Source organism: Schistocerca americana, chromosome 1 (assembly GCF_021461395.2).
Source record: "Schistocerca americana isolate TAMUIC-IGC-003095 chromosome 1, iqSchAmer2.1, whole genome shotgun sequence".
Lineage (NCBI taxonomy): Eukaryota > Metazoa > Arthropoda > Insecta > Orthoptera > Acrididae > Schistocerca > Schistocerca americana.
The window spans coordinates 500424821-500450286 of record NC_060119.1 but is presented as its reverse complement, the minus strand read 5'-3'; the positions used below and the strand labels follow the sequence as shown (position 1 = coordinate 500450286).

The 25466-nt window shown below is 44.4% G+C and overlaps 2 protein-coding genes across 6 annotated transcripts in view; one reads left to right on the top strand and one right to left on the bottom strand.

Annotated features, from left to right (window-relative positions):
• LOC124604560 (josephin-1) overlaps positions 1 to 24157 on the bottom strand; it is a 64957-nt gene extending 40800 nt beyond the window's left edge. The window contains exons 1-3 of one of the 5 annotated variants that reach the window (XM_047136490.1): positions 23783 to 24157; positions 10634 to 10698; positions 5 to 112 (exon numbers count right to left, since the gene is read on the bottom strand). In XM_047136490.1, the coding sequence (XP_046992446.1) occupies positions 5 to 112 (108 nt within the window). In that variant the 5' untranslated portion in view covers positions 10634 to 10698; positions 23783 to 24157. Of the gene's footprint in view, positions 1 to 4; positions 113 to 10633; positions 10699 to 23657 lie in introns of all 5 variants that reach the window. The other 4 variants (XM_047136491.1, XM_047136488.1, XM_047136489.1 and 1 more) reach the window with 4 other exon arrangements.
• The window catches only part of LOC124604544 (syntenin-1-like), a 47912-nt gene continuing 46347 nt past the window's right edge, over positions 23902 to 25466 (top strand). Inside the window, exon 1 of the mRNA XM_047136487.1 lies at positions 23902 to 24310. The gene's annotated coding sequence lies outside the window, so the exon portion shown is untranslated. The remainder of the gene's footprint in view (positions 24311 to 25466) is intronic.

Sequence of the window (25466 nt, the reverse complement as noted above, 5' to 3'; positions counted from 1 at the left end):
CTACCTGTTTCTCATGGTAAATACCACCATTCATAGCCACACCAATACGATTGTCTGTAGGATTCCAGCAGCTTTCAAAATCTAGTGTCTTCAAGCATAATACAGATTGCATCTGAAAAATAATTATATCATCATGAGCATACACCAAGATTCTGTCCTGATATGTAACAGAACTAAATGATGCACTAATTTAAAAAGAATGACAGTATTAGTAATTAATACCAACAGATTTAAGTAACTATTATAATGAACAGCATATTTAAATACACAAGTCCCCATAATTCATTGGTTGTGAAATGCCATTGAATGAACAATGAATACATTCTCCATCTACATAAATGAAAAGTTTAAATGGAACCAACAAGATGATTATCAAATATGAAAGAGAACTGTATTTTCTTTGTCTTTGTGCACCTGTTTGCACCAGGGGAAATGTGTCTTGCAGAAATTATTAACACACTCTCAGACATTAAAAATATATCCAATGCAAAGCATGTGTGTCAATATTTCTGAAAGTTATGTAACTAAATACGTATTACTACTGAAGGGAATACGATCTTTTTACAAAAATAATGCTGAAATCTTCTTACAAAGCAAAACTTATTATTATTAATCTTCATTATTATTATTTTCTTTTGTCAAGGTTGAAAATGCAGATTTTCTGTGTATAAATTAATACGATAGTTTGGAAAAGTTTGGCAATAAACATAAGTAATTTTAATGCTATAGTAATGGAAATGCTAGAATAGAAATAATGAACAAAATTGAGTAGAGGTATACAATCAAGTGCAGATGAATGGTGGTTGGGGATCTCTCTCTCTCTCTCTCTCTCTCTCTCTCTCTCTCTCTCTCTCTCTCTCTTTCAAAACAAATTTTAATTTACTATGAATACTCATATTTTACTGTGATTAATAATTAAAAACAGAAATATATTATTTTTATTAAAACTAATTCAATATTTGTTAACATTTCAATTTGCTTATAAATAAAGAATGCAAATAAATACACGGTGGGCATAAAGTCCGGGAACATTTTCAATTATTTATTGCACAAGAACTGAACATTATACAGATATCATACATATGTCATTTTGAAGAGAAACCCTGAGGGCCCCCCCCCCCCCCACACATATACCGCCACAGCGTAGTTTGGTAACTTGCCGATAGCCAGCGCTAGTCGCAAACATGGAGAGTTCAGGTGCAGAGTGAGCTTTCTGTGTTTTGAAGTTTGACAAAAACAAATGTGCTACAGCTGTTCAATGGATGTTTAGAACCAAGTACGGTTTATAAACGTTCAGAGTTTCTGTTCAAAATGCAGTATGTATGACATCTGAACAATGTTTAGTTCTTGTGCAATAAATAATTGAAATTGTTTCCGGGCTTTATGTACACCCTGTATAGAAGAAGCTGAACCTGGCAAAAATTGAATCAACAATCTCACAATTACAAGTCTACAATGCAGCTATGAATGGCCCTGTCAAAACACTCAGAATATTTTATACTTAAAATGTACTTCGGAATCTTCAAAGCTGATTTATTAGAGTATTTTTGCACAGTGCATCATACTACTTTAGGACACTGATGTCTGGGCATTGCCTTTCAATTCCTATAAGTATAAACAAAATTGGTTTTAATGAGAATCAATGAAACTGAGCAGGATGCATCCCAATATCCAATCAAGACATTCAGGTTTTGTTCCTGTTAAATACTTATAAAATAAAAAGCCAGACTGATTAGTTTATGAGGACAAATATCAATGGCTGCTCGTCAGTCAGCAATGTGAGAAGGCACCTGTATGTTACCCTCTAGACTAAATATATTATTAAATAACCAAAGGCTGAATTAGTATTAAACAACAATATTGATGTATGGAATACTTTTGGTACAAAGTATTTCAAATACAATCTTCTGAAAAGTCCAGAAAGGAATGTCCCTACTACCATGTGATCAGCAAGTAAGTGACTTGTGTTGTCACAGGCTTCGATATTTACCACCACTATGGCCAAAATTTAGCACTTAACTTGCATCATGAAACTCTCTGGGACCTTGAAGTCCAGTATACCAAGGGTAGTGTAATCATAGTCCTTGCTGACATGTGTGAGACTCTGGGACAACAATATTTTGGACTCAGAGAAAAATATTAGCCATCCAAGAATCAAAAAACTCGTGCCTAGATCATGGGCACATGGTATGGTTGGTTTGTGAGATTGAAGGGACCAGACTGCGATGGTCATCGGTCCCTTTTTCCAGAAATGCAAACACACACACATAGAATAAAAACGAATAATAAAGACGACAACAGACGACACAGGACAAGAAAGACTCAGACAGAGATCAGAAAAAATGAATTAAAATCACACAGAGTGTGACAGTGGTTGGCCGACCATAGAGACAAAAAAGGAAAAGCCAACCACCGAGAAACACACTAAAACTCAGTCTAAAATCATAGGCCAAAGGCCAGACTCAAAACAAAAAAACATAACAAACACTCAGATTAAGTGATAAAAAACCCCTGCCCGAATAAAACGCAAAACTAAGCCTGCCATGGCAGTGTCATTTGTTAAAAGGGCAGGGAGCGTGTCAGGCAGCGCGAACGTCTGCCTGCGCACAGCTAAAAGGGGACACTCCAACAAAATGTGGACCACCGTCAAAACGGATCCGCAGAGACATAGAGGTGGGTCCTCATGGCGCAATAAGTGGCCGTGCGTCAGCCGAGTGTGCCCAATGCGCAGCCGGCAGAGGACAACAGACTCCTTGCGAGACAACCGAAAGGAGGAGCGCCACACACCGGTAGCCTCCTTGATGGCCCAAAGTTTGTTTGGTGAAGGCAGGGCGCGCCATTCAGTGTCCCAAAGCTCAAAAACTTTGCAGCGTAAGACAGCTCGCAAATCAGTCTCTGGGAGGCCAAGGTCCAGAGATGGTTTACTGGTGGCCTGTTTGGCCAGGTTTAACATGTTCATTGCCTGGTATCCCAACATGGCCAGGGTCCACACAAACACCACAGAGGGACCGCAACAGGCAAGAGTATGGAGGGACTCCTGGATAGCCATCACCAGACGAGAGCGAGGGAAACACTGGTCAGTAGCTCGTAAACTGCTCAGGGAGTCACTACAGATAACGAAGGACTCACCTTAGCTGGAGTGGATATACTCTAGGGCATGAAAGATGGCGACCAGCTCGACAGTGAAAACGCTGCAGCCAGCCAGCAATGAATGTTGTTTGTAATGGTCCCCTAGAGTGAGAGCATAACCGACACGACCAGCAACCATCGAACCATCAGAGCCCTGATACGTGGCAAGGATGAAAAGAAAGCGGTGGCGGAAGGCCTTCGGAGGGACTGAGTCCTTCGGGCCCTGTGCCAATTCGAGCCGAAGGCAAGCGCAGGGCACACACCACAGGGGTGTACGCAGAGGGGCCCGGAAAGGAGGTGGAAGAGGGAAAACCCCAAGAGAAGCTCTCCGACGCGGACTGCGATCGTACAAGCCGACCGGGGCCAACATTCTGGGAGATGGACAGCCAACTGAGGGAACAGGAGACGATAATTAGGATGTCCGGGCAAGCTACAAACATGTGTAGCATAAGCGGCCAGTAAACGTTGGCACCATAACCGCAGTGGAGGGACACCTGCCTCCACAAGTATGCTGTCCACAAGGCTAGTCGGGAAAGCTCCAGTGGCAAGTCAGATCCCGCTGTGAAGGATTGGGTCCAGCCGAATATGTGGGAGCCAAGTCAATCGGGCATCAAAAACCACACCCAAAAACCGATGTGTCTCCACCACAGCAAGAAGTTCGCTGGCAAGATAAAGAAGATAAAGCCGCGGCTCAGGGTGAACTGTTCATCGCCGGCAGAAATGCATAACACAGGCCTGGGCAGCCGAAAACTGAAAGCCATGCACTACAGCCCAAGACTGCACCTTGCGGATAGCATCCTGCAGCTGACGTTCAGCTGCTGCAATGCCAATTGAGCTATAGTAGAGGCAGAAGTCGTCAGCATACAAGGAAGCTGAGACAGACATTCCCACCACCGCAGTGAGCCCAGTAATTGCAATTAAAAACAGGCAGACACTTAAGACAGATCCCTGTGGTACCCCATTCTCCTTAACTCTGGGGGAACTATGGGAGGCTGCGACTTGCATGCGGAAGGTACGACGCGCCAGAAAATTTTGTATGAAAATCGGCAGCGAACCCTGAAGACCCCAACCATGAAGTGGAGAGAGGATGTGATGGTGCCATGTCATATCGTACGCCTTCCACATGTCAAAAAAGATAGCGATGAGGTGCTGATGGCGGGCAAAGGCCGTACGGATGGCTGACTCCAGGATCACCAGATTGTCGGCGGCAGAGTGGCCTTTACGGAACACACCCTGAGAAGGAGCCAGAAGGCCCCAAGACTCGAGTACCGAACTCAATCGCCGGCTCACCATGCGTTCGAGCAACTTGCAAAAAACGTTGGTGAGGCTAATGGGGCGGTAGCTGTCCACCTCCAATGGGGTCTTGGCAGGTTTCAAAGCGGGGATAACAATGCTTTCCCACCATTGCGACGGAAACTCACCCTCGACCCAGATACAGTTGTAAAGGTCGAGGAGGCGTCGCTGGCAGTCCACTGTAAAGTGTTTCAGCATCTGACAGTGGATGCGATCTGGCCCAGGAGCTGTATCAGGGCAAGCGGCTAGGGCACTGTGAAATTCCCACTCATTGAATGGAACATTGTAGTACTCAGGATGGCGGGTGTGAAATGAAAGGCTCCGACGTTCCAACCGCTCTTTAATGGAGCAGAAGGCCTGTTGCTAATTCACAAAAGTGGAACTCAGAGCAAAATGCTCTGCCAAGCAGTTTGCAATTACATCAGAGTCAGTACAAACTGCTCCATGCGGTGAGAGCACAGGGACGCTGACACGGGTCCGATACCCATAGAGGCGCCTAATCTTGGCCCAAACCTGCGATGGAGAGATATGGAGGCCAATGGTGGAGACATACCGTTCCCAGCACGCCTGCCTGTGTTGGCGAATGATGTGGCGGGCCCACACATGGAGCCGTTTAAAGGCGATGAGGTTTTCTAATGAGGGATGTCGCTTGTGACGCTGGAGTGCCCGCCTGCAATCTTTAATCGCCTTGGCGATCGCAGGCGGCCACCAAGGCACAGACATCCGCCGAGGGGACCCAGAAGAATGGGGAATGGCACATTCTGTGGCAGTAATGATGCCGGTGGTGACGGAGTGAACCACAGCATCAATGCCGGCATTAGAAAGAGGCTCAAAAGAGACAACGGAGGAGAACAAGTCCCAGTCAGCCTTATTCATAGCCCATCTGCAGGTGCACCCAGAAGAGTTACGCTGGGGCAGTGACAGAAAGATCGGAAAGTGGTCACTACCGCACAAGTCATCATGCACCCTCCATTGGACAGACGGTAAGAGGCTAAGGCTGCAGATCGAAAGGTCGATTGCTGAGTACATGTCATGCGCCACACTGAAATGTGTGAAGGCACCATCATTTAAAAGGGAAAGGTCGAGCTGTGCCACTACATGCTCAACGGTGGCGCCTCGGCCTGTTGCCACTGATCCACCCCACAGAGGGTTATGGGCATTGAAGTCGCCCAGTAACAGAAAAAGGGGTGACAATTGGGCTATCAGCACAGTCAGGACATGCTGTGGGACATCACCATCAGGTGGAAGCCACCAGATACCCTTTCATAAACTGCCTGGTTCCTATAATAACCCCGATAGCCACAGAGGGCAGGGGTTCGCATTGCTGGAAACAAAGTTTCTTGAAGAGCAATGCAGAGGAAAGGGTGAAGGCTGAGAAGTTGTCTGAGGTCAGCAAGATGGTGGAAGAAACCGCTGCAGTTCCACTGGAGGATGATATTGTCCATGGGTGAGAAAGGCGTGAAGGGACTGGGGAGGCAGATTACGCCCCTGGGTCACCTGCTGCCACTGACTGAGCACCTGTGCAAGTGCTATCCATTGTGTCAGACGGACTGGCGAGATCCAGGTTCTCAGCGGACGTCAGGATCTCCACCTCATCCTCAGACGTAGAGCTCGAACGTTGCGGTAGGGTGGGTGCCACCGCAAATTCCTTGGCCTTGGAGGTCTTCCTCTTGGACTTCTCTCGCTGCGTCTTGGGTTTCACTGGCTGGGAGGGCTTCACCGATTCAGTCTCTGGGACGGAGGAGGATCGCGAAGCCCTACGACCAGCTGCTTGTGGGCACTTATGCCACTGTCGGGCGTCATCCTTCCCGAATGGGGAAACCTGGGAATGGAGGGAGCCAAGGGACCCCTTGCGAGCAAGAGTAGCCAAAGATGTTGGACGGTTCTCTGGCTTAGAAGCGGGGACGGACGTCCCCAATTGGTGGGGAGGGGGTGGGGGGTGTTGCTCCCGAGGTAGGTGGCGCAGGAGCAACAGGGGGGATAGTGCCCCCCCCGTGAGCAAAGGGGCATGTGGAGTTGTACGGCTCCGTGATTTGGCTGGAATATGCTGAACTGATGGGGCTAACATGGTTGTCGTTGCAACGGCATAGGAGGAAGTCATTCGCACAGGATGTAGTCATTCATATTTCCTCTTAGCCTCAGTATAAGTCAGTCAGTCCAGGGTCTTATATTCCATGATTTTGTGCTCTTTCTGTAAGATCCTGCAGTCTGGTGAGCAAGGTGAATGATGCTCTCCGCAGTTGACACAGATGGGAGGCGGGGCACATGGAGTATTGGGATATGATGGGCGTCCGCAATCTCGACAAGTGAGGCTGGAAGTACAGTGGGAAGACATATGGCCGAAATTCCAGCACTTAAAGCACTGCATCAGGGGAGGGATATAGGGCTTGACGTCACAACGGTAGACCATCACCTTGACCTTCTCCGGTAATGTATCACCCTCGAAGGCCAAGATGAAGGCACCGGTAGCAATCTGATTATCCTTTGGACCCCGATGAACGCGCTGGACGAAATGTACACCTTGGCGCTCAAAGTTGGTGCGCAGCTCGTCAACAGACTCCAAAAGAAGGTCCCTACGGTAAATAATACCCTGGACTATATTTAAGCTCTTATGGGGTGTGACTGGGCAGAGGATGCTGTTTTTATCAGTACTGACCCAGAGCGCATTTTGGACAAGCCCTCCACCTCCCCAAACTTGTCCTCTAAATGCTCTACAAAAAACTGAGGCTTTGTGGACATGAAAGACACCCAATCAGCTCCCGTACAAACTAGGAACCGGGGCGAATAACTGTTACTGCCATCCTGAGACTTACGCTCCTCCCACGGTGTGGCCAGGGAGGGGAACGTTTTCGGATCATACTTCTGTGCGTTAAATTGAGTGCGAGAACGCTTTGAGACTGCTGGTGGCTGGCCACCAGCGAGAGATGATGTACCATGCTTCATTGTGGGTCATCCGCCCTGATGCCACCAACTCCGACCAAGGGCCCTCCCCACGGGCGCCACCCAGCCTCAGCAAGAGCCACCTGGCAGGATGGCCATTGCTGGGAGTCCAGGTACCCCGGGAGGATAGGCATCTACTCCTTGGCATACGTGGGGAGATAAAGGTGCAGGCATCAGCAGAGGGATCCCTGTGTTGTCAGGGGGCTACAACCAACAGGGTACATGGCGGCCCCACCACAATGGACTGGCTGCCGTGCTGGATATTTGGTGACATGTAGTCCATGGTCGTCGTCAGTGCAGGAAGCGGCACTGCACATGGCATGGTGGAAAATGCATGCAGGAATGTATCCATGCCCAAGAGGTGGAGAGCGGGCAGGACTGCAATGCAACCAAGAATAAGGTGGCAAAAGGTCTCAACGCAAGATGGACACAATGCACCAAGTAAGGTGCCCTTACCCAATCGGCTCGCTCTTTGGAAGAATTTTGAGATATGGAGGTCAAACCTGACAGGGGACCATCACATAAGGGCCAAAACTTTTGAGACTCCTTTTAGTCACCTCTTACGACAGGCAGGAATACCGCGGGCCTATTCTTACCCCTGAACCCGCAGGGGGGTGGGCACATGGTATGCCAACGCTTTTATACACACAGACTGCCTAAATAGACTTAGGGCATACTTAAAAAAAAGAAAAAAACCTACTTTACATTTATGGCTGACAAATTGCACAACTGTGGGATTCTAAGACTGATTAGTGGAGTCGGAAAAAGGACCTGAATAAGATCAAATGGGAATAGAGCAGGGGGTAAATTCAAGTTTAAGCTGTAGTGTCAACAAGTAAGGAGATACTGTATCATAACTTTTTCCAGCACTCATAAAGGAAGTTTTCAGATACTAAAAGTGGTAAAACAAAGAAGAAATTACTGTTAATGAAATATATCTGAGTTTTGCTGATGACATTGTACTGTCCATACTAGTGCTCATAAACTTCAACAACTAAGACCTTTAGCAGAGCATGTCTGAAAGTAGGAATGAAAAACAATTATAACACAATTAAAATATTGTACTGTCAACACATCAGTAAATACGAGGGGTGTTCAATAACTGATGCAACTCACTTCTTTTTCTTGGTCAATTTCAGTTGAAAAAATGAGGAATTTGTTAGGGCACATCTTGTAATATGTCTGCTTCAGACCATGTAGTTTCACGATTATAATTGATGGCCATAAAAGTAGCCTTCAAAATGTTGTCTGTAATGGAGATGTGTTCCACACCGAGAGCTGTCATTGAGTTTCTTTAGGTGGAAAACCAGAGTATTGCAGGTTTTCATAGGTGCTTGCAGAATGTTTACTGAGACTGGGCAGTAAACAAAAGCACAGTGAGTCATTGGGCGAAGCATCTGCATCATTGCAACAAGGTCACGCAAACCTGTCCTACCTACCACGTGCTGGCTGGCCAAACACAGCTGTGACTCCTGCAATGCTGGAACATATGGACACTCTCGTCTGAGGTGACTGACAGATTACAAACGTCTCGTTACTCAGTGGGACGTCTCTGTTGGAGTGCAGACACACTCATCAACCGAGTGGGCTCCTCGTCTTCTGACTTCCATTGGCTTGGCCCAATGAAGGATACACTCCCTGAGAAGCAGTACATGTATTATGGGCAAGTTACTGATGAAGCAAGATGTTGCCTCCAATGTCGACCAGTAGAGTAGTACCATGTGGCCTTGAAAAATAGGGTTTTGTAGCCAAAAGGATAGGGAATAACATGGAGTATTGGAATCCTGAATAAAACCAACCTGCTTTCAGGGTAAAAATTTATTGCATTACTTATTGAATACTCCTCATAACAATAGTAGAAACTACAAACGAAGTCACAGTACTCGTTGATGAGTTTTTTTGTGCATAGGACAACTGAAGGCAGCAACTGGATGGGCAGGAAAAGAAAAATAGAAGAGTAAAAATGGCATGAAATGCTACTGGCATACTCAACAGTTATTTCCAAATCAAGGTTCTGAAGAGCTTTAAATAGAAAGTTTACAGTCAGTGTGTTTATAAATTTTGTCTTGCACTAATGAGACATGGACTTTTCACAGAAAAATCATTCAAAAACAGAGGAGTGGTTGGCAAACATGGGAAACATGCATGTTGGAAATTACCATGAGAGACAGGAAAACAGACTTTTACCTCTGTATTCCACAAATCATTTAAGTTTGTGGCAGAGGGTACTTCCTAATGTGGCTTGTATTAAGGTTTCTTCCCCATTTCATTCACAAATTAAGCGCAGGAAGAATTATTACTTAAGTGCCTTTGTGCACACTGTAATTGGCATGATCTTGCCTTTGCGGCCTGTATGGGAGCAACATGCACAGTAGTTGTAATATATTCCTAGATTCCTCAATTAATATTGTTTCTTGAAACCCTGTAAAAAGGCGTTCAAAGGAGTGTTAGCATCTATTTTCAAGTGTCTTCAGTTTAGGTTTTCAGCACCACAGTAAATCTCTCCTGTAGATCAAGTAAATACATAATCATTTGTGCAATCCTTCTCTGTACATGCCTCAATACCCCTTTTTGTTCTCTATGATGAGGATTCCCTACACTTGAGTAATATTCTAGGGTGACACGAGTGTTTCACGTGTGTCTCCTTTGCGGACTACTACATTTTTCTCAGTATCTTACCAGTAAAGCAAAATCTACCACCTACTTTACCTAACCTATGTTGTCTTTCCATTTCAAAACACTACATATTGTTACAGCAATATATTTGTTTGTGACTCACTGATATTGTAATCCAAGGATACTACATTCCTGCATGTCGTGAGTTCAAAATTTTACATTTCTGAACATTTATGGCAAGCTGCCAATATTTGCACTATGGAAAATGGAATTAATTAACTGACTAACATACTACTAACTAATCGCGTCTGTGAAAAGATCTATGCGCGAAGCACATAACAACTATATCTCAGCAAAATATTTTTCTGTGGTCCCAAAAAAAATCTAAAACTACGTAAAATTGCTAAGTGAGTCTAACCCTTCAATCCAGTCACTCATTGACTAGTCTGATGTGGCAGTTTTTAACTTCACATTTAACAAATCATTCATGCAGGAGAATAGTACAAACGTACTATCGTTTGACCATCATACAGACTCTAGTAACGGGGACCTTAGTAATAGCCACCCCTGGTATAGAAAACAACTGAAATAGTTGAAATAAAATAAGTCACCAGGTCTCGATGGAATCCCAATTTGTTTTACAAAGAGTACTTACAATATTGGCCCCTTACTCAGCCTGCATTTGTCGTGATCTCTCACCCAGCGCAAAGTCCCAAGCAACTGGAAAAAAGTGCAAGTGACTCCTGTACATAAAAGTAAAAGAATGGACCCACAAAATTACAGACTAATATCCTTAACACCAGTCTACTGCAGAATTCTTGAACCTGTTCTCTGTTCAAATATAATAAATTTACTCGAGATAGAAAAGCTTCTGTCAATGGTACAACATGGTTTTAGAAAGCATAGTTTCTGCGAAACCTAGATTGCCCTATTGTCACACGATATCACGCAAACTATGGATGAAGGGCACTGGAAATTTCCATATTCCTGGATTTTTGAAAAGCATTTGGTATATGCCCCACTGTAGACTTTTGCCGAAGGTACAAGCATATGGAATACGTTCCCAGATATATGATTGACTGAAAGATGTCTTAAGTAACAGAACCCAGTATGTTGTCCATGATGGTGAGTGTTCGTCAGAGAGTGTATGTCTGGATCTGATGGGTGCCTAACAGTGACGTCATCGGCACCCTTACACTTATGAAAACAAACGAATGTGGAGATGAACCAAACGTGTTGTACAGGTACATGCATGCACTCAAAATGACCACACAGTCACTCTGTATCACATGCACTCCCATATGCACTAAAACCTATTAGGAGGGAAGAGAGCTAATCAATAAATTAAAGCACAGAGAAAACAAAACACAGAAGAACTAAAAGAAAAGCACAGGAAAATGTGACTGGCTGATTACTTACAAAAAACTAGGGTGAGCCAGCCACCCTTTGACACATTAATAACATCTCCCTAAATCTTGTTAAAAACGTTGGACAAATCACAAAACTTTAAAACCCTAACTACATTTGTTTGACCATTGCATAAAATAGGTGGCAGATCCACTGGTAAATCCGCCACAGTCCGCTGGTCGATAAATAAATTGCATTCCAATAATATGTGGCACACCGTGACCTGCTCGCCACAAGTACAACACAATGGAGGGTCCTCTCGCCAGAGTAAGAATCCATGTGTCATAGGGCTGTGGCCTATGTGAAGACGAGTAAGAAGGACCTCGTCTAGATGTGGCTGGAACTCCATGGCCGAGTTGTGGGCTTGATGACATGGAGCTTGTTATCGGTCATTGCCAGCCACTCGCCTTCCCATCAAGACATGACTTTGTACCTCAACAGCAATCCGATAGCATGAGGGGGATAGCACACCAAAATACCAGAGGATCATGACATGTCTCCTTGGCTGCTTGATTCGCCCTTTCATTTCCTACAATTCTAATGTGCCCAGGGGGTACAAACGTTGGAGAGAGTGAAGAGTGCTCACAGAATCTTAGCAGACGAGAAGTCTAACACCGGGAGAACAACTCATCTGCTCCAGTGCTAGCAAGATCGCATATAATTCTGGAAGCAGTCTGACCTTGACGAAACAATCTGGGAAAACGACAGAGCAACCAAGAGTGTTCCCCTAATTAGACCCCATCTGTAAAAACAGCTACTTGGTCATGGTACTCTGATAAAATATCAGAGAATATCACATTAAAAATGGAAGCACACAATCTAAAATCACTCTGGGCCTCTCGAGTAACCTCTCCGATGACATCACGATTGGCAAATTATTCCAATCCAGGTAGCGAAGCGTTCTCACTTCGGACGATAGCTAGTGTGAACCATCCACTTCCAGTATTCCCTGTGCCATCATCCAAACTGAAATTCACTCGACATCCTCAGAAAAATATGGGTCCATTCAATATAACAGTTTGTGCGGTTCCATTTGTACCAAGTTTATTTTCGAGGCTTATTATGTGTTTGTAGACAGGCATGCGGTGGCGGCGTTGACGATACATACATTGACGAGGTATAGTGCTTCAATGCTATTGCAGATGGAGCTCACAGCGGAATGATTCCGCTGACCTGCACTGCCCGCTTATATAGCAAGCGAACGACCTTGGTTACCTAAGTGCTCCGATAAGGGACTTAGACTCTGCAGGCACCAGCAGGCGAGCGTTATCCCGGACGCGCATACTGGGTGTTCTAGGTATGCGCGTACGCTGATGCGCCGGCCTGGCACCAAGCCAAGTGGGTTGCGTAACCAACAGGTTAAGCACCCAGCGGGCAGTGCGGCACTATGCTTTGTTAATTTTTTCAATCTGTTGCATCCTTGAGCACCCGATTCGAGATGTACCCCTGGATCTGGGGTCATATTGGCTCCACACAGAGTGACTCCAGCACACGCTTCACATGGATCCCAAATGGCATCATGGCTCGTGGATGGTTGGAAAACAGGCGTTCGAGAGGTGGACAAGCAACAGTGCGGTGTGCGGGTGAAGTTGGAGTTGCAAGGAACTTACATGCCTGATGCACCATGAGGAGTTAGTGCCGAATGGTAAGTGGCGGCTCCCCCACCTCAGCACAGATGCTAATGCTAGGTATGGGATTGGTTTCAATAAGCACCCGTGGCCAGCCGAATCCTCTCATAATGGACAGCGTCAATGATCCACAAGTAATAGGGCCTCGTTGGCCCACACACCGTGCAACCATAGTCCAGCCGCGAACGCACAAAAGCCCAATAAAACTGAAGGGGATGTGCCCTGTCCACCCCCCAAGACCTGTGGCTAAGGCAATTGATGATATTCAGTGCCTGCAGGGTTCTGGATTTCCAGTTCTCTCAGGTGTAGTAACCATGGCAATTGGGAGGTCCAGAAACCACGCTGTGTTTCTAAAATGTATGATGGTGTCCCCCATATTCAAGGCAGGCAAATTAAAAAGACAATGACAACGATTAAAATGAACACACACACACACACACACACACACACACTCACTCACTCACTCTCTCTCTCTCTCTCTCTCTCTCTCTCTCTCTCTCTCTCTCTCTTATCTGCAGAAAACTGGAATCCCAACTTTGCAGCCCACTCCTCTAACCTTCGCACTGTAGGTTGCAACTGACAGCTCACTGTTGCAACACTGGAAGAGGAACAGAAAACATCAAAATCATCTACACATAAGGAGCACAGTACAGGACTCCTTACCATAGATGTGGTGCTGTTGATGGCCATGGCAAAGAAGGTAACACTTAAAACACTGCCCTGAGGAACACCATTCTCCTTGTCAAATCGATCAGACAGTGTGTCACCAACTCAGGTCCTAAAAATCTGCTGACACAGGAAAGACCACATGAAGATGGGGAGATGGCTATGAAAGCCCCATTGATGCAGTTGTGCGAGAATACAATCTCCATGTAGTATTGTATGCCTTACTTATATTGAAGAATATGCCAATACAGTGATGCTCACAGAGGAAAGCCTGCTGAGTAGCTGCCACTAGGAGGGTCAGATTGTCGACAATGGATTGAAATCTTCGGAGTCCACACTGAGAGTGGCTAAGGATTTGTCTGGTCTCTAACACCCAGACCTAACCATGGTTAACCAATTACTCCAGGTTTTTCCCTACACAGCTCGTTAAGGAGACACTTGGATATGTGCAGTCCTTTCCTGGTTTGAGGAGAGGGTTAAGAATTGCCTCCCTCCACGAGTTGGGGAAGTTGCCTGTATGCCAAATTACATTAAAACATTCGAGGAGGATTTCCTTCGATACTGCTGACAAATGTCGAAGCATGCAGTACCGGATTTGGTTGTGACCGGGTGCAGTGTCACAAATCTCAGTCAGTGCCAATTCGAGCTCCCACATGGAGAAAGGGGAGTTGTAGGCTTCAGAACTGTTGGACCTGAAGTCCAACTTTCTCCTCTCTACAGTCACACAATAGTGACGAAACACCGGATCCTGGCTTACATTGGCAGTAGTTTGTGCAAAATGTTCATCCAGTGCCTGAGCAATGTCTCTGGGTGGTGTTTGGAGGCACTACTGCTATCGGTAAACGGCTGCGTTTACCGGAAATCCTCTGGATGGCTTCCCATGCTTTTATAGAAGAAGTGGGGCGATTGATAGAGTCCAGGAATACTTGGCATGACCTTTTCTTTCTCCCTAATGACACATCGAGCCTTGGCCCTAGTGACTCTAAAGGCCCTACAGTTGTCTGCAGTCAGTTGGCATTTAAAATGTCTAAGATCTGCACGCCTCTCCCGGATTGCAGAACGGCACTCCTCTATCCACTCAGGTACTCATAACCTCCTAAGATGATCTGAGGACTGTGAGATGGAGATGTCAGCAGCACGATGGATCACTCGTGTGATGTTTTCCACCCATCCTTGGATGCTGTCACAGTGTTCGAACACAGCCAGCTGGCTGAAACACATCCAGTTAGCCCTGCTGACCATCAATTTTGGGGGCTCAACTTCAGGTGGTGAGCCATTTAGTAGGTGAAGGTGGACTGGGAAATGGTCACTGGAATGACGGTTGTAAATGACCTCCGACTGATCAGAGTCGGCGAGGGTGGGAGAATAGAAAGAGAGGTTGATGGCTGAGAATGACCCAGTAGCAGTACAGAAATGTGTGCGAGTACCCGTGTTGAGGATGCACAACTCGTGTGACCTCAAGAGGCCCTCCAAAACCCGACACCGAGGGCAAGTATTGGTCGAGACCCACAGGACATGATGAGCATTGAAGTCTCCCAGGAGAAGGAATGGCCACAGGAGTTTTGCAATAAGATCCGTGAGAGCCTCAGAGTCTAGTGCATCTTGTGGAGGTAAATACAGTGAGCAAACAGCGATCCTCCGACACAAATGAATTTGAACTGCAACTGCTTGTGGGTCAGTAGCCAAGGGGAGGGCAGAGGAGTGTTAGTGACAAACACTGTGGCACCTCTCTTGGCCCTTTTGGTCATCCTTTCGGTATAGCGTATATCCCTGTAGCTCAGGGACATCTTTAAAATGCGTTTCTTGTAAACAAAAGCAAAAGCACAAGCTAGGAGTTTCAGTTCCTCCACATGAGTCCTGAAACCATTAATGTTCCACTGTAGCATGGAAGGCATGTCATTGGTGCCGTTTTAATTTACCCCTATCCTTAGACCGGGGAGGTGAAGCACTTTAAGAGCAAGGACGAGTGGAGGGGCTGCCTGGATCCAAGACATTTAACTCCATGACATCCTCCTCATCAGTCAGATGGGAAAGAATGATGTCTGATGGCACTTGGGACAGTTTTTGACCCGAACGTTGTGAGCCTTTCGCTGCACCCTGTACCTTTGAGGATAAGGGTAAAGAGGGCACTGAGAGACACTCTGCTTTTCTTGTACCTTCTGGATGCTTGCTGCAGAACTGTTGTTGGTTTTTCTTTGTGCAGCTGCCTGGATTACTTTGTTCTTACTCTTTTTCCCATGATAAGTGCACGTGCAAGTACAATTGCTTGTGGTGGATACAAGCACACTAGGCGTTGTCTGTGTAGAAGTGTCCGCCTTGAGAATAGGTCTCTGTGCCATGGAAGAATATGAGGTGGCAAAGACAGGGGGTTTCATGGCCTTATATTCTTTTTTGGCTTCGGCATAGGTGATCCGCGAAAACAGGGCAGAGTCGGCTCCAGACTGGGTGGTTCCCAAAGCAATTGATGCAGATTGCCAGAGACAGGCAGTCGCTCTCAGCTTCACGAGCAGCTTTACCACAGTTCCCACACATCACTTCACCTCCACAACTCATGGTTGTATGGCAGAAATGCTGGCATTTATAGCACTGCATAGGATTAGAAATGTAAGGCCGAACATTAAGTCGAACGAGCCCCGCCATAAGATGTTCGGGTAGTGTCGAAGAATTGAATGTGACAATGAAAGTGGCAGTCTTTTCAATTGCTCTATTATTCCTGCTTGTTCATTGCTTCACATCGACTATTTCCTGGGGTGCCTGTTCTTGCTTCAGTTCTGCTATGTCCATGTCCAGGATATCTCGGCATGTGACAACGCTCTCACTGGAGTTGAGAGAGGTGTGTATCTCAATAATTATATCATAGTAATCCAGTTTCTGTAATTTGTTAAGAAGGTCTACCTGCTTTGACCTGTTAGTTTTGACCAACATTAAGCCATTACGCAATTGTTTTACAGATTTTAATGTTCCAGCAAGATCTTATTGATATAAAAGAGGGACATTTTTTCAAATGTCCCCCTCCTTCCTCTTGATCACTACAAACACATTGTTATTCATGACTCCATGAGCCCTATTACTGCAGTCCAAAGTATTCTTCCTATCAGGACGACTAGCCTCTCTCATTCTTTCGGGTGAATGGGTGTGAATACTCTCAGGTGGTACACCCTTCCCGCTGGGAGGAGAAGATGATGATTTCGAGAGTTCCACCTCGGCCCCACGAGCAGCTAGGGAAATAAGAGTCTACTCAGACAGAGCCCCATAACCCTGAGTAAGCCCTATACAATTGAGGTGCAGCAGGTTCCTCAGAGGTTGCCTGCTAATGACTGTTCCACCTCAACAGCCATGCATCCCATCAGCACACAGCACACCTTGAGATTGAGGTTTTTTTTTTTTTTTTTTTTTTTTTTTATAGAGGTTTATCCCATCCTCACAATCCAGGTGGTCAAGTCAAGATCCCTGTTCCCTGAGACACACAATGTTCCACTGCCGCACAACACAGTGGTTGCTGAAGCATGCCCAGAGTTTACGGTGGCAGGGGATCGGCGGCACTTACCAGTCCCCAGCTCAGGAACCCCAGGGTCACCAAGCCCGTACCCAGCAAATCAATGCTGAGCCCCTGAGGATACGTTCATCAGAGACAAGAGTATCTTCAGGAGTGCCTAGGGAAGTGTGACAGGACCAGTCTTATTCTCTGTATGCATAAATTATCTGATCAACAGGGTGGACAGCAATCTGCGGTTGTTTGATGATGATGCTGTGGTGTACAGGAAGGTGTGAAAGTTGAGTGACTTTAGGAGGGTACAAAAAAAGTAGATAAAATTTGTAGTTGGTGTGGCGAATGGCAGCTAGCTCTAAAAGTGAAAATGCACGTTATTGCAGATGAGTAGGAAAAACAAACCTGTAATGTTCAAATACAGCATTAGAAGTGTGCTGCTTGACAGTCACGATGATTAACTATCTAAGCATAGAGTTGCGGAACAATATGAAATGGAATGAGCATGTGAGGATTGTGGTAGAGAAGGAGAATGGTCAGCTTCAGTTTACTGGAAAAATTTTAGGGAAGTGTGGTCCATCTTTACAGGTGATCACATATAGAACACTAGTGCGACCTGTTCTTGAGTACTGCCCGAGTGTTTGGGATCCACATCAGATAAGACTGAAGGAAGACATGAAAGCAATTCAGAGGCAGGCTTCTAGATTTGTTACTGGTAGGTTCAAACAACATGCAAGTACTATGGGAATGCTTTGGGAACTCAAATGGAAATCGTTGAGGGAAGGCGATTTCATTTCAAGGATCACTATTGATAAAATGTAGAGAACTAGTATCTGAAGCTGATTGCAGAATGATTCTAGTGCTGCCAACATATACAGACCACAAAGATAAAAGAAATTAGAGCTTGTATGGAGGAATACAGTCAGTCATTTTTCCCTCACTCCATTTCCAGGAAAGGAAATGACTAGAAGTGGTACAGGGTACCCTTTGTCATTCTCCATACAGTGGCTTGCGAAGTACGTATGTAGAAACAGATGTAAATTAATTAGCTAGTAACTAACGTATCAAGATCTGATTGAATACCTGAGCAGCCTTTTTCAGATTGTACATCATTATAGATAACTGCTTCATTTGTGAATAGTATCAGGTTACTACTAACACTGCCTGCCAAGTCATTAAGACACCACATGAAGAGCAATAATCCCAACACACTTCTCCAGGTCAAGCCTATAATTGCTATTACATCTGTCAGATAACAACTAGCTGTGTCATCAATAACAGGAAATTCTCAATCCAATCACAACGTTTGTTGTTTCATTAATATGCATTGGTGTGGAGCTGAATCAAGAGCTTTTCAGAATTTAAGAAATACTGCCTCCATCTGACAGCCTTGATCCATCACTTTTAGGATATTATATGAGGAAAGCAAGAGATTGGTTTCACTTGACTGAAACTTGGTGGTTGGCACGGAGGTGGTCACTCTGTTCGAGACATCTCATTACATCTGACCACAGAGTATGTTATATGAGTCTACAACAGATTTCCACCAAACACATTGTACCTTACTTCTTCCACACGTCTTGTAGATAGGAGGTGACATGTACTTCCTTTCAACTACTGAGCCAAGTTCTTTGTTCAAGATCTCTGAAGTATATTCTCATTAGAAGAGTAGCTAACTCAGATGAAAATTCTGTATAGAATATAATAGGAATTCAATGGGTCCTGGGATTTTGTTCAGTTTTAGTGATTTCAGCTCTTCCTTAATGCCACTGACATTAACTAATATCTATATCATTCATCCTTGCAATAGTACAAGAAATGGACAGTACTCCGAGAGTTTCCTTTGTAAAGGAACATTTGAAAACTGAGTGCAGAATTTCTGCTTTTTCTTTGTTACAGTCAATTCCAGCTCATGTATTTTCTACGAGTGTCAGGACACTAACTTTGCTGCCATTGATAACCTTTACACATCACCAGAATCTCTTACTGAGCGAGGTGGTGCAGTGGTTAGCAATCCGGATTCACGTTCGGGAGGACGAAGGTTCAATCTTGCGTCCAGCAATCCTGATTTAGGTTTTCTGTGATTTCCCTAAATCGTTTCAGGCAAATGCGGGTATGGTTCCTTGGAAAGGGCATAACGTGTATAAGTGAAATATCTGACAAACCTGCTATTGCCCAGGTATTAATTTTACCAGTTTTCTATTAGAACAAGAAATGACTGTGTTTGTACTGTAATACCCAAAAAATTTCATTTCCATGTATTCAAGAAAACATCTTTCAAATTGTAAAATAGTTGTACAAAGAAATATAAATAATGTACAAATGTATAACTACAGCCGCTTTGAATGTCTACAATTCAATTTTGTACACATCGCTATGGCAATGCCTTTTCATACCTTTAAACAAAGCTATTGTTTTCCCCTGCAGCTGTTTGCACTTCCCAGTTGAAAGCTGTCAAAAACGCTGACAGGCATCAGGGATTTCCTTAAGCTGAACCGACTGTACGAGTGTCTTAGTAGCACAGAATACATGTATTAAAACTTCCAAGAGTGATGTGACAGTTTTTCACACATCTAATAGTTTATGGGGTCTTATCTCCTGAACTACGATACGTAGGTTGTTTGGGGTATAAAGGGCCCAAACTACAGGGTCATCAGTCCCTTTTTCCTGACACAAGCAAGGCTCAAGGTACAAAAACACCCAACACCACACCAAAAAAGAAAACGAATGGAAAAGTAGGAGAAGGTATTAAAACCATAGAGCAGATGGTCTGGGCTGGCTGATCACAATAATAAAAGAGGACGAGCCAGCCACTCGTCAACACATTAAAACATCCACCCCAAAAAGACAAGGTGAGGTGAACACAAGTAGGGAAAAGACGACCACCAAGACAAACAAATGCAAAGAAAGTGCGACAGAGTTAAAATGGAGAGAGGTTGACGACCTCGGAGAGAAGACTAAATGCCCACCCTTAGATGGTATGTTTTTTAAAAAAAAAAAAAAACATATACAAACTAAATCTGCTGTTGAGGCATTGTCAACCAACACTGAAGGTAGGGTGCAGGGAAGGTTAAAAGTCCGCCGCAGAGTGGCTAAAAGTGGGCAATCCAGTACAAAGTGGACGACAGTCATATGTGAGCCACAGTGACACGGAGGTGGGTCCTCATGAAGGAGGAGGTAGCCATGTGTTAGCCATGTATGGCCAGTGTGGAGACGGCAGAGAACCACAGAGTCCCTGTGAGAGGCCTGCATGAAAGCCTTCCACACATTTGTAGTCTCCTTAAGGGCACGCAGTTTGTTGTCTGTACTGAGATTATGCCATTCCGTCTCCCAAAGCTGAAAAACCTTGTAGCATAATAACTATCGCAGGTCAGTTACAGGGATGCCTATCTCCAGAAGAGGTTTCCATGTAGCCTGTTTGGCCAGTCTGTCGGCAAGTTCATTTCCTGGGATTCCGATGTGGCCTGGGGTCCACACAAACACCACGGAACAACTGGACCATTCCTGGGCATAGAGGGACTACTAGATGGTTGCTGCCAAAGGATGGCGAGGGTAGCAATGGTTGGTAGCTTGTAGGCTGCTCAAGGAGTCAGTACAGAGGAGAAACGACTCACCAGGGCATGAGCGGATGCACTCAAGAGCGCGAGAAATGGCCACCAGCTCTGCAACGAAAACACTGCAGCCATCTGGCAAGGAGTGCTGTTCAATATGTCCTCCATGAACATACATGAAGCCAACATGACCATCAGCCATCGAGCCATCAGTGTAAACCACTTCATGGTCCCGGTACATGTCAAGAAGTGACAGTGGACAGCCGCGGGGTTAACTGAGTCCTTAGGACCATGTGAAAGGTCCAGGCAAAGCTTCGGCCTAGGTGTACACCACGGCTGTGTATGTGTATGGATCTCAAGTATAGGTGGTGAAGGGAAGGACTCCAGTTTGGAGAGAAGGGATTGCACACCAACCACAATCGTGAGCCCTGACCTGAGCTGCCGATGCAGGAGTTGAACTGCTGCAGGTGGGAAAAGGAGACAGTAATTCGCATGCTCAGGAGAACTACGAATGTGTGCAATGTAACTGGCGAGCAGTTGTGCATGTCAGATCTGCAGTGGAGGGACACCGGCCTCCACCAGGACAATGGTCACCGGACTTGTTCTAAAAGCTCCCGTGGCTAGGCGAACGTGACACTGGTGTACTGGGTTGAAGAAACACAATGCTGAGGGCGCTGCAAAATCGTAAACCAGACTCCAATAGTCAAGGTGGGAATGAACAAGGGCTCTGTACAGCGGCAGCAGTGTACAGCGATCTGCACCCCAGTTGGTGTTGCTCACGCAGCAGAGAGCATTGCAGTGGTGCCAGCACTCTCGCGTAAGCTGATGAAGGTGAGGTAGCCAAGTCAATCAGGCATCGAAAACCAGTCCTAAGAATCAAAACGTCCCCACTACAGTGAGTGGATTGTCATTAAGATAAAGTTCAGGTTCCAGGTGAACAGTACGACGCCAACAGAAGTGCATGACACACGACTTTGTGTCTGAAAACTGGAATATGTGGGCTCGAGCTCATGATTGTGCCTTGTGAATGGCTCCCTGTAGGCGCAGTTTGGCAGCACCAGTACTGGAGGAGCAATACGAAATTCAGAAGTCACCTTCATACAGAGAAGGGGAGATCAATGGCCCTACAGCTGCTACTAGGTCGTAGATGGACACTAAAAATAGAGATACACTCAATACGGAACCCTGCAGAATGCCAGTCTCCTGAATACAGGGGGGGGGGGGGGGGGGGGGGGGGGTACTATGGGAGGCACCAACTTGGACACGGAAAGTATGGAGCAACAGGAAGTTTCGGATAAAAATTGGGAGCAGGCCCCACAGACAATGTGGCACGGATATGATGTCACCAGTTCATGTCGTATGCAAAGCAAAAGCCAGGAACCAGATGTTGGCATCTGGAAAAGGCTGTTCAGATGCCAGACTCGAGGGACACAAGATTATCAGTGGTAGAGCGGCCTTGGCAGATGCCGCCCTGACATGGAGCTACAAAGACAAGACTAGATTACTTACACTCTGCACACACACATCTAAGCAGTCATTCTACATGTGCTTCCATCACAAATCAAACAGGTGGGAACTCTAACAGATGCTTCTGTTTGAAGAACCCTTCGCCACACACTTCACAGTGGTTTGCAGATTATGAAATTATATGTAGAGTTAGTGTGACTAATTTAAATTTCATGAAGTCATTTCATTTCTGAGGAGTAGTAAACAAGATATACCCGAGTAGAAATAATGCAGGGAAGTATTGTTTGTACCTGGACTATCGTTTGGATTGGAAGATGTGGTTAATTATGAAACAAAAAGTTGAGGATGGGGCACACAACAATTACTTAGGCCTACAGCAGGCACTTCACCATGGGTACTCGGCATAATTGGATAAGTTAGTAGTTGTTCTGAGAATGGACAGATACTACAGCAAGATTGAAGCACATTATGTACCTGTCAGGCAACTGCAATGTCAAATACTATACTAACATAGCATCCATACTAAAAACACGGTATTTACAAACTAAATACAAGTATAAAAATAGTTGAAGAACTCCAGGAAAGGAGGAAACGATGTTATTGCTGGACTGTACATTTGGCTCATCATTCGCATACAGCACTTTGCAGTCTGATAACAAACCTGTGCCACAGAAAATGTTTCCATGGAATCCTATAGTTCAGTTGTTTACATAAGCATGATGAGTTTTTTTTATGATTATCATAATATTTGAATCACCTCACATAAATGACACTTGTGAATTCTACAAAACCTAGACGTGACTGTTCTTAAATACATAATTCATTGGATCTTTTGACAGTCAGCTTCATCAGTTGATAAACTTGCACCGGTACCTACAATAATGTGGTTATATAGAAATTCTTGCAGTTTGTTAACATATTTGACTGTGTTTAAGGTATACTACTGCTTGCTTCGGTTACATTGTTATACTAATGGACATCTCGTGAATTCAGTATAAAATAAAAAAATAAAAATAAAAAAAACACAGAAATGTTAATTTTGTTTGTGATTAGGACTAGGCCTAAATTATTCTGACAGGGAGACAGTAGAACTTGCAATTAATGTACATTCCCATCATTAAAGGCTGATTTCGTTACTTTCGTGATATGGACAGCGATCTCAGAATATAATGACAAGATATGTCGTGTTACCAGTCCTTCCAAGTAATAACATGCATAAATAAACCAGTCACATTAAACTCATAATTTACAGGTAGTAGTTTCACCCATCACGCAAGATTTGCTTGGACGTGACAAGCAATTGTCCCGTGGCAACTACTGATATGAGTTTAGTGTGGCGAAAAACGTGACACTATGTAATTGCAAAACTTTATGAAAGTAGTGGCTGCTCTAGAACTCGTAAACACTTCCTTGCACCCCCAACAGGTAAAACGAAGTAAACAAATCAATCAGTTAAAACAAGAAACCACTAACTTCAATTCCAAAGCACGCACTTCTACAGGAAAAATCGAGGAATGGATGTCCCTGCGTAGAGCGTCAACAGACAAACATGTTAATAACTTACAAGATGAATTACAACACTCTCAGAGGCGACTTACTTTAACTACCTCCATAACTTCGGTTTTTCAACATTGTCGCCAACACCTAAACCACTCGTTATATGAGTAGTGCGGAAATGCATCGTAGTAATCATAATGCTCTGTAATTATTAAACCAGCTAACACAACAGAGTGAAGAACTCTCCATAAATATGTAAATTGCCAAATTGCGCATGGCAGAATATCTGTATTAGAGTTCAGCGAACAGTTCACGATTGGTCACAGAGTATTAATAAAACTCTGCATGTTTCTATTTAGCCCATCACTTAAATTACGTGTGAATATTATGTTGTACAAGCAGCTACGTATTTCTCAGTAAAAATTCTTGCTCTTTTTGTGATTCATAGTACATCCTTCCTTGTTATCATATGACGGTGCGTCACGCGTTTGGAGCTACTTCCTGCTGTTGGCAGCAAACAGCGAATATTGTGTTGAGTGCTGCTGAATAGCTGTCAAGAGCTCAACGAAATTAAGCTTTAAATAAACTGTCGTGGAAAGTACATTCTTACATCTCTAATTAGGATTAAGGTAAGTTATGCTTATGAGTATTCATCCTTTATTGTTATTCAAGATCAGAAAAAGTTGTCGTTGTTCGTTACTTATCACTTTGTTGTTAACTGCACTCGCCTATAGAATACAATTTCTGAATTGACATAAGAGATTTGTGTTTATTTGTCGATAATGAAGGGAATAGCGAAAGTCGAGGTGTCATCACTCTTTCTTTGAATCTTGAGTGTAACTAGAACTTTTGTTCGTAGTAATATTAATTTATTGCGTATGTTACATAAGTGTATGGTCTACAGTTTTGGGTCATTCCAGATCATTGTACGTCAAGATTGAGTTTTGTATCGTGGCTGTTGTTTACCGTTGTATCGTCTCGCCAATAAGTGCCTAGGCGTGACATGAGGAAATTAGTCTTTTAATTAGACTATAATTAGCAAGAATGAGGAAGGTCATTGCCGAGTAGGAGGTACTCGAATTATTGTCGGAAAAGTCTCTTGAAATATTTGAAGTTGTTCTGGATACCAGCTTGTAGTTCCACCAGATTCTGTCGTGTTTTGCGGACTTGCGATACTTGGTGGGACATTCCCTGGGAAATCACTATCCACTCGTATATAGAGATACAATAAGAGAGATTAGAAATGTTAATGGAAGCGATCCGGTTCGAAGTTCGCTAGAGAAAAAAAAAGCGTATCAATACATTGATCATGCTATTATTGTTGCATTGTTGTGAAATCATCTCCCATTGATTGTGCTTTATGAATGTCTGTTGCTGGTTACAGACAGTTCTTATTTCTGATCTGATGTGTAGTAGTAGGGTATACTTTTAATAGCACAGTGAAATTTGCAGAAAACTGTCACTAAGCTCAGCATCATCAGAGTAGAGCGCCTTCACACAGGAGTGCCCCATGGATCAGTTCTGGACCCCGTACCTCTTATTTTTGTTAACGACATACGTCTTTGTACAGAATATTGTAAATTCGCTGTCTTTGCTCTTGACACGATGGTACATATTTATAATTCATTAGACAAACCTGAGCTGTAAGTTAATAAAGTTTTTAGAGGGAAATTGTGAACATGTTTAGCATAAATGCTCATTCTGTTACGTATAGTAAAACAAGTTTGATTTAGTTTTATAGGTCTGTGACCTCTAAAGATGAAGGAAACAGGAGCAGACATCTAG